The following is a 13,125-nucleotide window of genomic DNA, read 5'->3' on the forward strand; positions in this document are numbered from 1 at the left end:
ATATGTATATATATATATATATATATATATATATGTATATATATATATATATGTATATATGTATATATATATATATATATATATATATATATATATATATATATATATATAAATCATTATATATATATAAATCATTATATATATATATAAATCATTATATATATATATAAATCATTATATATATATATATATATATATATATGTATATATATATTAAATGTTCATAAACTTCTATACATTTTTTAAACTTTACTTTAACAACTTTTTTTTTTTTATGTCTACAATAATATGTGAAGTGTTTCCTTTAAACTTAAATCTGTGCTCTGAAGTATTCAAGATTTTTAACAATTTAAGTTGGAAAACTTTTTCACAAACTTTGAAAATAAAAAGTTGATAAACTCAGCAAGACACTGGCACTTCAGTACTAGAGTTGAAGAGCTCTGACACACAACACAGATGTGTTTTGTATTTTGGGTCTGTACAGTAGTCTGAATTGCTGCCTATCTGGGTCAAATTGACCCACAAACAATAAGATTGTATAAAATTTCTGTATGCACATTTCACAACAAATCAATGTGTTGACACTGCTTTCTTTTACCTAAGAAAATACTGGGTAATATAAGGTATCTACATGGGTTTACGTTAGGTTTATAGGTAGGGTTCACATTTTTACTCTGAGCTATACATATATAATAATTACTGTAATAAAATATTTTAAATGAAGTATAGTGTCACAACACAAAACGTCAACTACCCACGTACAGAGACACAATCAAGCATGTTTTAATTATTTTATTAATCTGAGACTAATCACAGGGGAAGGTTAAGAATACCTGAACGCATACACAATGTTTGCAACACATCATACCATAGTTCAAGACATTGTGTCAAATCCAGTATGAGGCATCAGCCTCCATTACAACTGAACCTGCACAGTGCTCTGCTGTCCTCTAATCCTCAGCATCCGGCACAGACGGTATAATTGGTTTTTGTAACAAAATGCATGTCTGCAGACACAGGCGAGACAGCTCTACTGTGCTTTGTGCAGTATATCCATCTTCCTGTGGGGAGGGGCTTAAATCTAAATCAATGTGCCATCCTCCATAACAAAAACCAAAAATAAAAGGCATACTTTCCCACCCCCCTTTTAGAGAGAAGATTTCAGAACCTCAAAGACCTTCAGGGCAGACTCGATGCAGCCGTCGAAATTGGAGTGTGTGAAGCCATCCCCCCCACACACCAGCAAAGGCTGAGAGAGCAGTGTCATCTGCCCTGGGCAATCAGCCACCGATCTGGTCACCTAATTAGAGAACAACAAAATTGAGTGATTGGACGTCCAATAACTGATGCAACCTCATTTTTAGTCTGATATTGAGCTCTTAACCTTTAGTGTCCTAAAAAAAATGTGAGTGTGTGCGTGTGTGTTTGTGTGTGTGTGTATGCAAATGAATGCACACTGAAAGTATTGTGCTCATAAGCCTATGTGGAACATTTCTGTGGGTGATGCATACATAACACTCGATATGTATATTGGACTGTTTATTTCATGTTATTGATACTCAGGGAGGCAAAACACAAGAACCAAGCACCAAAGCAGCTTTATGTAGGCTATATACTTACAAACATACAGTACAGTCCAAAAGTTTGGAACCACTAAGATTTTTAATGTTTTTAAAAGAAGTTTCGTCTGCTCACCAAGGCTACATTTATTTAATTAAAAATACAGTAAAAAAAAGTAATATTGTGAAATATTATTACAATTTAAAATAACTGTGTACTATTTAAATATATTTGACAAAGTAATTTATTCCTGTGATGCAAAGCTGAATTTTCAGCATCGTTACTCCAGTCTTCAGTGTCACATGATCCTTCAGAAATCATTCTAATATGCTGATTTGCTGCTCAATAAACATTTAAGATTATTTTCAATGTTGAAAACAGTTGTGTACTTTTTTCCCATTATTCCTTGATGAATAGAAAGTTCAAAAGAACAGCATTTATCTGAAATACAAAGCTTCTGTAGCATTATACATTACCATTCAAAAGTTTGGGGTCAGTAAGAATTTTTATTTTTATTTTTTTTAAAAGAAATTAAAGAAATGAATACTTTTATTCAGCAAGGATGCATTAAATCAATCAAAAGTGGCAGTAAAGACATTTATAATGTTACAAAAGATTAGATTTCAGATAAACACTGTTCTTTTGAACTTTCTATTCATCAAATAATCCTGAAAAAAATACTGTACACAAATATTTTGTACAATTGTACACATTAAATGTTTCATGAGCAGCAGATCAGCATATTAGAATGATTTCTGAAGGATCATGTGACACTGAAGACTGGAGTAATGATGCTGAAAATTCAGCTTTGCATCACAGGAATAAATTACTTTGTGAAATATATTCAAATAGAAATAGTTATTTTAAATTGTAATAATATTTCACAATATTACGGTTTTTACTGTATTTTTTATTAAATGTAGCGTGTAAATGTGGTGAGCAGACAAAACTTCTTTTTAAAACATTAAAAATCTTAGTGGTTCCAAACTTTTGGACTGTACTGTACATAACATGTAAATATATTCCTTAAGACTTAAGATAATTTAAATTAATGCTAAACTAACCATCTTACAGTCTCTGTAAACAACTGTAATTAAATGAATGTACTGAAGCAAGTGATTATTGGAAGTATGTACATTCATTTCTTGAGAACTCAATCAGCAAAGTGTTTACACAAAGGCTTCTCTCTCTTATCTTTTTCTCATTTACAACAGAAATATTACTATATATCTGGATGGTGACTATGAGGGTGGAGTCAATTGTAATGTTTTGAATAACCTCAACAGATCACAGATATCAACGGTTGGATTGCGAGCGTGGAGTCTGTCTGAGTGTATGACAGTACTAAAATACAGCATGTTTCTGAATGCTGCCTAACAGACCTGTTTGACAACTGAATGTGGCACATGGAAAATGTAAAACTGCTTATAGCAAAAAGTGTTTAGTTGGACAAAGTCTTCATTTATAAGTTGCTTATTCAATATCAGGAAAACCACATTGTGGTTTATGGTGTCCAGGCTTCAAAGACAGTGGAAAGTATTGCCTCTGGCTTGCTTACTAGTTGGGGACACTTAATATTCAGCAATATTACGGATTTGACTGTACTGACACTATTGGATGAGAACTCAACTTAGCTGGATGATGAAATCACTTTTCTGCAGAGCTGCTTTATAGCTGAATTTAACTCATTTCATTATTGATGTGCTTTACACAGTTTTTGAACCAAAATGAATCAACACTGAAATGATTTCAACTGAATAATGACTGTTTACTATTGTCTTTTTAGAGCTGCTTTACAGCAGAATTGGATTCTGTTTGCATCATTGAATCATTATTTTACTGTTTAACACTGTAAAGCTGCTTTGAAACAATCTGTTTTGTATAAAGCACTATATAAATAAAGGTGACTTGACTTGAATTATTGTGGAGATACTTTTTTGCCTGAAGTGGAAAGTTTCACTTACTTATTCATAAGACACAATACGAGAGGATGGTGGACAGACTGTACATCCATATTTGATGCAGACAGTAAATGCATCTAAAGAAGGTTGCGCCTCAGGTTTTTTGAGCCAAATTATATTTTTTACATTTTATAATTAGTTTCAACAATTATTGTACTGTGCAAAATTAACAGTCATCACCTTTTGGTAAATTTTGCGTTTTGAAGTTCAAATATGTCATTTAGCTCATGTGATTTAGTTAGAACCAAGGAGTTTTTGCATGTGGCTGATAGGGTGAATCTTTCAAAATGTTACAAAATATTAATTTGTCAACATAACACAATCAAGTTTTAGAAACTAATTACAACCCAAATTCAGGAAATGTTGGGACGTTTTTTTAGATTTGAATAAAATGAAAACTAAAAGACTGTCAAATCACATGAGCCAATATTTTATTCACAATAGAACACAGATAACATAGCAAATGTTTAAACTGAGAAATTTTACACTTTTATCCACTAAGTGAGCTCATTTTAAATTTGATGCCTCCTACCGGTCTCAAAAAAGTTGGCATGGGGGCAACAAATGGGTGAAAAAGCAAGAAATTTTTTAATGTTTCAGCTGGGAGAACATCTAGCAACTAATTAAGTTAATTGATTTCAGGTCTGTAACATGATTAGCTTTAAAAGGGATGTCTTAGAAAGGCAGAGTCTCTCAGAATTACAGATGGGCAGAGCTGTGAAAGTGTGCAAAAAGATTGTGGAATACTTTAAAAACAATGTTCCTCAACGTCAAATTGCAAAGGTTTTGCAAATCTCATCATCCAGTGCATAACATCATCAAAAGATTCAGAGAAACTGGAGAAATCTCTGTGCATAAGGGACAAGGCCGAAGACCTTTATTTGGATGGCCGTGGTCTTCGGTCCCTCCGACGACACTGCATCACTCATTGGCATGATTGTGTCAATGACATTACTAAATGGGCCCAGGAATACTTCCAGAAACCACTGTCGGTAAACACAAACCGCCGTGGCATCTGCAGATGCCAACTAAAGTGCTATCATGCAAAAAGGAAGCCATATGTGAACATGGTCTAGAAGAGGCCTCATGTCCTGTGGGCCAAGGCTCATTTAAAATGGACTGTTTCAAAGTGGAAAAGTGTTCTATGGTTAGACGAGTCCAAATTTGACATTCTTGTTTGAAATCACAGACGCCGTTTCCTCCGGGCTAAAGAGGAGGGAGACCTTCCAGCGTGTTATCAACATTCAGTTCAAAAGCCAGCATCCCTGATGGTATGGGGGTGCATAAATACATATGGTATGGGCAGCTTTCATGTTTTGGAAGGCACTATGAATGCTAAAAGGTATATAAAGATTTTAGAGCAACATACGCTCCCCTCTAGACGATGTCTATTTCAGGCAAGGCCTTGTGTATTTCAGCAGGACAATGCAAAACCACATACTGCAGCTATCACAACAACATGGCTTTGTCGTAGAAGAGTCCGGGTGCTGAATTGGCCTGCCTGCAGTCCAGATCTTTCACCTATAGAGAAAATTATGTCAAAGACGACCATGAACTCTTCAGCAGCTGGAAACCTGTATCAGGGAAGAATGGGACCAAATTCCAAAACTCCATAAACTCATAACCTCGATGTTTTGAAAAGAAGAGGAGATGCTACACCATGGTAAACATGCCCCCATCTCAACTATGAGCTCATTTTGTGCATAAAATTGTAAAATTTCACAGTTTAAACATTAATGTAATCTATGTTCTATTGTGAATAAAATATTGGCACATGTGATTTGAAAGTCTTTTAGTTTTCATTTTATTCAAATTTAAAAAACGTCCCAACATTTTCGGAATTCGGGCTGTAGATATGTATTACATATCCATTTAAATATCAGGTTTTAGTGAACATGGCTTTTGCCGATTGGCCAAACTCAGCATTTGTTAAGGTATCTGTGACACAAAGGCTGCACGTTTCTTTGAAGGACTACAGAGAAAGCAGTTTGATCACTGGCAGTTGAGTACAGTTGCAATTTTCATTTCACTTCAGTTGCCTGGTTCATTATAAAAATGATTATTCTATATTACAAAACTAGTTATTAGGGATTTTGAATGGTGTGGTACTCACTATCGAATGAGAGGACCGGAGTAGAGGACTGAATAAAACTCATTCACACAGTAACTGGAATTTAAAACTCTGATGAAATAGGATCTGTAAACTGTTGGACAGATGCAACACTCTCAGTGTTGTGCACCATAATATAGTATACATATTCTCTTTGTTCTCTGACTGTTATGCACTTTTAATTGTGGAGCAAGGCTTGCCTGTGACTCCATGTTGCTTTTCATTAGAGGTCTTATTTATTTATTTATTTTTGAATTTTAAAAAATTGCAGTATTGGTTTTGGACATAAAAAAGTGGTATCAAGCCATCCCTACTGGTTGTGCTGCAGATTTGTTTCCTCATAATGAAGATTCTTATAAGAGATGGGGGAGGGAAAACGCTGTTAATATATTTGGTTAAATATAGAGCTTTTAATAGCAGTGGAGGCGCCTTCATTGGGTCAACCAGAGTCAAGAATAGACTTAATGGTAAAATGAGGAGAATTTGGATGATACTCACTGTCTCTGTGGCTTGTGGGTTCTAAAGAGCAAATGGTATGTGTGACCTGCGCATAACCCAGGTTATAACTAGAAAAACAAAGTTTTTCAAAGCCCTACTTTAAAATAATAATTAAAAAAACTTTAAAAAGCTTTACTATGGAGTCAAATTAATGCCTTAAAGTTTTGCACAAAAATAAAGTTTTGCAAAACAAACAAACAAACAAAAAAAGAATTGAGCAATAAAAAAATGTTTTGCAAACAAAAATAAAGAATTGCAAAGGAAAAATAAAGTATTGAGCGGAAAAAAATAAGTTTTGCAAACAAAAATAATAAATTGCAAAATAAAATAAAGTAGCCTAGTGCAAAAATAAAAATATAATCAATTACAAAAATCAATGACAGCTGTAATCCTATTTTATCTTTGCCACATATTTTTCATGCTCAAACCTACTAAATCATTTGCAATGCTCATTTTATTCTGCGATTCAGTCAAGCGTGCGCTCACGATACAGGTTTTCCTTTGCGCTGCACTTTTCTGTGCGGTTCTCTTTATGGCACTGGTTTGACGTGGGGGTGGAGTCAAGAAACGGGGGCACGCCTCCGCGAAATGCATTGTAGGGGAACGTAATCGGTGATTCTTTGACATGGTTAAAAATAATGAATGGTTTGTTTTTGTTGGTTTGTTTAGCATATGTTGTCGCCGATTACGACCCCCTCCAATGCATTTCTTATAGTAATATGACCCGTTGCGTTCTGTCTCACTGCCTGTATGCATTTTTGTGTCCTTCAACATTAGTTTTTTGGGGTCGACAGCTTATAAAAACTTATTTCTGGGTTTTTTGCTTGTTAGCTGTACACCTGGTCACACAGCAGCTTTTAGGCATTGTTCTGTTTTTTGTAATGAGTCAGAAAAGACAAGAAGGCAGCCTGGAGAGGGTTGGATTGTTTTTCCCCCGGTGGGCGTGGTTTTCAGATTATAATAAATGCGCTCTGCTTCTATGCTTGATCTGTTCTGTTCCGATCTGCGTCTCCTGCCGATGACGTGTTTCGCGGGGGCGTGCTACCATGTCTTGACTCCACCCCCACGTCAAAACAGTGCCATAAAGAGAACCGCACAGAAAAGTGCAGCGCAAAGGAAAGCCGGTATCGTGAGCGCACGCTTGACTGAAACGCAGAATAAAATGAGCGTTGCAAATTATTTAGTATGGTTTGAGCATGAAAAATATGTGGCAAAGATAAAATAGGATTACAGCTGTCATTGATTTTTGTAATTAATTGTATCTTTATTTTATCTTGCAATTTATTATTTTTGTTTGCAATACTTATTTTTTTCTGCTCAATACTTTATTTTTCCTTTGCAATTCTTTATTTTTGTTTGCAAAACATTTTTTTATTGCTCAATTCTTTTTTTTGTTTTGCAAAACTTTATTTTTGTGCAAAACTTTAAGGCATTAATTTGACTCCATGCTTTACAAAGTTTTTGAAAGTTAAGCCTTTGAAATTTAGTTTTAGAAAGTTAACGATAGACAGATGGATAGATGGATGGATAGATAGATTAGATTATTGTCTCAGGACAATATTCAAAACTCTAAACTGACTACAGAGAAATGTTTTGTGGCTGCTCTGTATACGTTGGGTGTGCTGTAACTGTATAGTTTTTACATATTAATATTTACAGAGGATAGACAAGTTACACTGCAAACTAAATATCTGGGTTGAACTTCTTTATAAACTGCCTCTGTGGTTCATTAAAATGATGTATGTATTCTACAGTCAGCAGTAAATGATACAGGTCCTCACTGTAAATCTGACCCACGTTTGCAGATAAGTCCAAAAGAGCCACAGCGAGAATGGCGTCTCTGCACAATGTTTAAATGTAGAAATGCAGCATGTAAATGACTACTGAGAGTAAACACATTCCCTGTACGGCCCATTACAAAGGCTTCAGCCGGCCCCAACCCTCCGCCAGATAAACATCAAGGTGCAATGCACTAGAGCCAAGGAAATAGTGTCCATTTCCTGGGGCTTTCACTAGGCATCTTACATAGCGAGCGCTATCATCATTCTGTCCAAACTCCCCCTCCCCTCTTGAATCTTTAAATGGTAATCTGTGTGTAAATCAATTGATAAACGTTTGGCCTGAAACATGGCCAAGAACAAATTGTTTGGTTTATTTCAGAGGTAAGCTGATGTAAGTAGGGCTGAACTCCTTAACCTCCTTAATTCTGCTGCACCCCACGTTCCTGTACATTCAGACATTGCAGTTCCAGTACGCTGGAACTTTGGTACATAACACTGCAGGGCCTATTGCAACAATCTCCTTTAGTGATAGTTTACCTAAAAATATACAGGTTTGGAACACCATGAAGGACAGAAAATGGTGACAGAAATGTAATTTTTTCACCCAAAAATGAAAATTCTGTCATTAATTACTCACCCTCATGTCGTTCCAAACCACTAACACATTCGTTTATCTTCGGAACACCTTCTGTGTAGGCTGGTAATGGAGGGACAGAAAGCTCTCAGATTTCATTAAAAAGATCTTTATTTGTGTTCCAAAGATGAATGAATGTCTGACGGATTTGGAACGACATGAGGGTAAGTAATTAATGACAGACTTTTCATTTTTGTGTGAACTAACCCTTTAAGAAAACCACTATTAGTTACTATTACAGCAGAATATTATAATTATAAGAGAATTACAAGTATTTTCTCAAGTGAAGGGGTTTGTTGCAACAAGTTGCAGAACTTTAACCAGCATTTGTCACATACTGTATACCATTAAGTTTTGAAATAGTCATGCCAACTTTTTTATAGCAGTGACCTAAAAATGGGTTGTACGACTGTTCTGAATGCTAAATGCAAACATATGCTAAATGTGTAATCATCCATTTATGATAGGAAAATAAATAAGCTCAACAAATTTAAAAGGGAGAAGAAAAGGTTTGACAGCCCTAAATCCTACACATGTAATTTTATTATTTTAAATGGAATATAATGGTACAGCTAGACCCAAACAGATGGTTTAATGACTGAGGTGGTGTGCGCATTATCCACCATGCCTTTTAATTATGAATTTAAGTTATGCATTATTAAGCACAACAAAAGAAATGCACAAATGTTCTATGCAAAAAACAACGTACCGCCTGTTGCAAAAAGCAGTCTACATTTACAGTAGATTGAAAGTCATGACTCTTGAAGAGTCTTTCCAGCCATTAGAGTCTGGAGGAGTCAATGACTTTGACATGTGGTGAGTGCGAATGTGTGCTGCTGGTTTATGCTCAGCAAACTGTGATGTGGCAAATGACTGTAAGACCGACTCCTGCTCCATGCCCTCTGTGTGTTTGACTGGGAACTGGCACGTGCACAGGTGTGTGCATGTGTGTGCGTACGTGTGTGAGTAAGCGTTGTGTTCCCGGCCGTACAGTCTAAACGGGCCTTGGCCCACTCTCTGGCACTCAGCGAGCTCAGCGCTCCCACACAGATGTTCTATGTCCTCTGACCTCAAACTGAGGCCCAATGCTGCGTGTCACAGAGGAGCTGAGAGTGTGGGGGCTTCGACAGAGAATGTCTGTGTGTGTGTGTGAGAGAGAATGCAACTGTGCGAGAAAGGGCGCAGTCCCACACAGTGTGTGAATGCATAAAGTACTACTGTAAGATTGTGTGTGTGTGTGTGTGTGTGTGTGTGTGCCAAGTGAGTGGGGGGAAAGTATGGATTTCTATGTGTGTGAATCTACCAAGACTCTTCTGAAAAAGTTACACTAGTTTTTTCTTAAACTTTATTTTGTCTGTTTTCCAGTAAAAATATAAATTTTTTTATTCATCATCCATTTCTAATTTTTTAGAGAAGCAAAATTGCAAAAGATAATCAAACTGAGAATGTGTCTTAAATTTGTTTCTCTGATCAAAATTTAGTGAGGTTCATGCGTAAAGAACTATATGTCAAAGGTATAAGAAAAATAAGTCTTAATATCTGAAAAGAAGTCTTAATATCTTATGCATTTTTGCTTCTCAAGTTAATCTTGTTTTAAGGATATTAAGATATTTTTACTGGAAAAAAGACAAAAATAACTATAAAGAAGATTTTCTTCATTCAATAGTGTGGTTTGAAGAAGCCATCAGCCTGGCTTTATTAAAAATGATTGTCTTTTGCTGTATAGCAGGGAGGCTTTTATTAGTAGCACTTGCCTGGATAAGTCGAAATATCTCCGTTTCACTCTTGCTATATATGATTACACAGATTACAGTGGATCCTTACTAAAGAAAAACTATTTTTCTCCAGAAAATTCAAAATGTAGGGAATCATAAAATAACTAAAAGAAATGAAATAAAATAAAAATGAAATCTAAAAATAATGAACTATATATGAATTATAAAGGACTGACCCATGATGGGATGGAACGATATAAATTACTACATAATGTTTTGTTATGGCACTGCCTTCAGTGCCCTAGTTTAAGATACTATCAAACTCTCTGATGTCAAAGTTTACAGTGAATTCTGTTTCAGACCAAATAATTGTCAAGTATGAAAACAGTCTAACACTCATAACAATCCACATTATTACTTGCACTACCATTCAAAAGTTTTTAAAAGAACAGTTGTGAAATATTATTAGAATTTTTTTTTAATAGATTTTAAATATATATTAATATATTTGGTGCTCAAGAAACACTTCTTATGAATTATTATCAAAGCTAAAAACACATTCTTAATATTTTTGTGAAAACCATGATATATATTTTTTCAGGATTCTTTGATGAAAAGAAAGTTCAAAACAACAGCATTTATTTGTATCATTAAAAATGCCTGTCACTGCCTGCTGAATAAACGTAATTATATGGTCATTGGAAGATAAGTTTTTTAAAAGTGAAAAAAACAAACAAAACAAAAACATAAATGGAGATATAATTAATTTTGAAGTTTTATTAAGTGTTAACAATAAAATTATGTGATTTTTATAATCAATTAACACTACTAAGATTTCGGTTTTACCAAATGACACTTCTGGTTATACCGAATGACAATATTTTCAAACGATGCTAACAAGCTGATATCTAGCTAGCTAGACATGCATAGGAGCAAGTAAAAACATTATTTTTTCAAATTGTTAAAAGAGTTACTTTGCTTCACGACCATGTGGTCCTTTGCAGGTGTCTGAATAATGTCACATCGTGTCACATGATATTGACTGCATGACTTGATCCAAAACGGTCCCTTCATATTGGTTACTCTGAATGACATCAGTGCAATTCATTTCTCTGGACATTCTCTCTCATAACAAAGCAACAACTTCTACAAAAAAATTGTAATACCATTTTGCACTATGTTGATATATGATGTTATAAAATCATGCCAGAATAAAAAATAAATACACTGATTACATTTTAAGATATTTTAATCACGAATGAATGGTTGTACTGGCCTTTGGATGGTAAAACTGAATGACCTTTTGACACTTCAAAATCTTTAAAATACCTTTATATGTAGCAAAATATATTTAAAACCTTTTGGATTCACTAAAAGAGATCTAGTTGTACTACCTTACATACTTTGGATGTCATATATTTGTTTTTATTATTATTAAGGCTTTTGGACAAGTTTTCACACACAGACTAATGTCGTCTCACCTGTGAGTACCTCCACTTCTGACACTTGATGCTGTCTGATTCAGGAAGCTCTGGCATCAACTTTTTCAACTCTTCAAGGATGATGGGCTGTACCACATTGTTTTCCTCCTCTAGGTGCTGGATGCCAAAGGGCACACTGGTGTGGACCACCACAGAAGGTCCGCAGTTCTTCAATGCTGCCAATGATACACAGGTAATCAGGCTTACATGTGGCTGCTTATGAAGTCATGAAGTACCTAATTCACAGATCCTACATGTGCTACAGAGAGAGGAGGACTGAGAAAAGTTAAATAATGAATTTTTAAACAGGAAGAAATGATGGTGAGATAAACAAGAAAGACAGCAGAAGAAAAGCGACGATACAGGCTGAAAATGCCACAAATGAGGGAAAAAAAAAAATTTAAAATTCAAAACATATCAACTGGAATGTGTGTGATGCAAGTGATTTAAAGAGACAGTGCACCAAAAACAGAGCATTCAGTCACCCTAAAGTGTTAGTTCACACAAAAATAATAATTCTGTCATTAATTAATTAGTCACATGATTTCAGTAAATGTTATGCCATAAATGTTTTGAAATTTCAATGGTTCACGTGACTTTGGCAGTGTGATACACGCTCCGAACCAATGATTCAAAACAAAAGATTTGTAAAGCTTTGAAGCTTCATGAAGCAGTGTTTTGAAATCACCCATCACTAGATATTGTTGAATAAAGTAATTATTTTATTTTTTTGCCGCACAAAAAGTATTCTCGTCGCTTCATAACATTACGGTTGAACCACTGTAGTCACATGAACAATTTTAAATATGTCTTTAGTACCTTTCTGGGCATTTGAAAGTGTAAATGAACTTGCTGTCAATGGAGGCCTTCACTGAGCCATCAGATTTGATCAAAAATCTGTTCTGAAGATGAACGAAGGTCTTAAGGGTGTGGAACGACATGAGGATTAATAACATGAGGTTATTAATGACAGAATTTTCATTTTTGGGTGAACTAACCCTTTTAACTCACCCTCATGTCATTTCAATCATCTATGGCTTTCGTTCTTCTGCGTAAAACAAAAGAATGAAAGTCAGTGGGGAATAAACATCACTGGATGACATGAACAAGAAACACTGACACACTTTTCACTATATCTTTTTGTGTTCATACAGGTTTGGAGTAACATGAGGGTAGGTAAATGATGGCAAAAGTTTAATTTTTGGGTGAATTATCTCTTTAACAAGCCAAGCTAGCTGTTGCATATTCGCTGTGAATATAACATGACTAACTTTATTTGTCAGTCATAACAGGTTAGCGTGAGTAGTGTTAAGTAAGAGTATCCAGCCTTCTCTTTTCCAGATGATGGTTTCCCAGTGATATCATCTATGGGCACACCAAACCCC

General features: G+C 35.0%; 1 protein-coding gene across 3 annotated transcripts in view; it reads right to left on the reverse strand.

Moving 5' to 3' along the window:
- Positions 1 to 368: 368 nt before the first annotated feature.
- Positions 369 to 13,125, reverse strand: part of rnls (renalase, FAD-dependent amine oxidase) — a 62,125-nt gene continuing 49,368 nt past the window's right edge. Inside the window, exons 6-7 of one of the 3 annotated variants that reach the window (XM_067369740.1) lie at positions 11,741 to 11,916; positions 369 to 1,300 (exon numbers count right to left, since the gene is read on the reverse strand). In XM_067369740.1, coding sequence (XP_067225841.1) covers positions 1,148 to 1,300; positions 11,741 to 11,916 — 329 coding nt within the window. In that variant the 3' untranslated portion in view covers positions 369 to 1,147. The remainder of the gene's footprint in view (positions 1,301 to 11,740; positions 11,917 to 13,125) is intronic. The other 2 variants (XM_067369738.1, XM_067369739.1) reach the window with 2 other exon arrangements.

The sequence above is a fragment of the Chanodichthys erythropterus genome, chromosome 19 (genome assembly GCF_024489055.1).
Source record: "Chanodichthys erythropterus isolate Z2021 chromosome 19, ASM2448905v1, whole genome shotgun sequence".
Lineage (NCBI taxonomy): Eukaryota > Metazoa > Chordata > Actinopteri > Cypriniformes > Xenocyprididae > Chanodichthys > Chanodichthys erythropterus.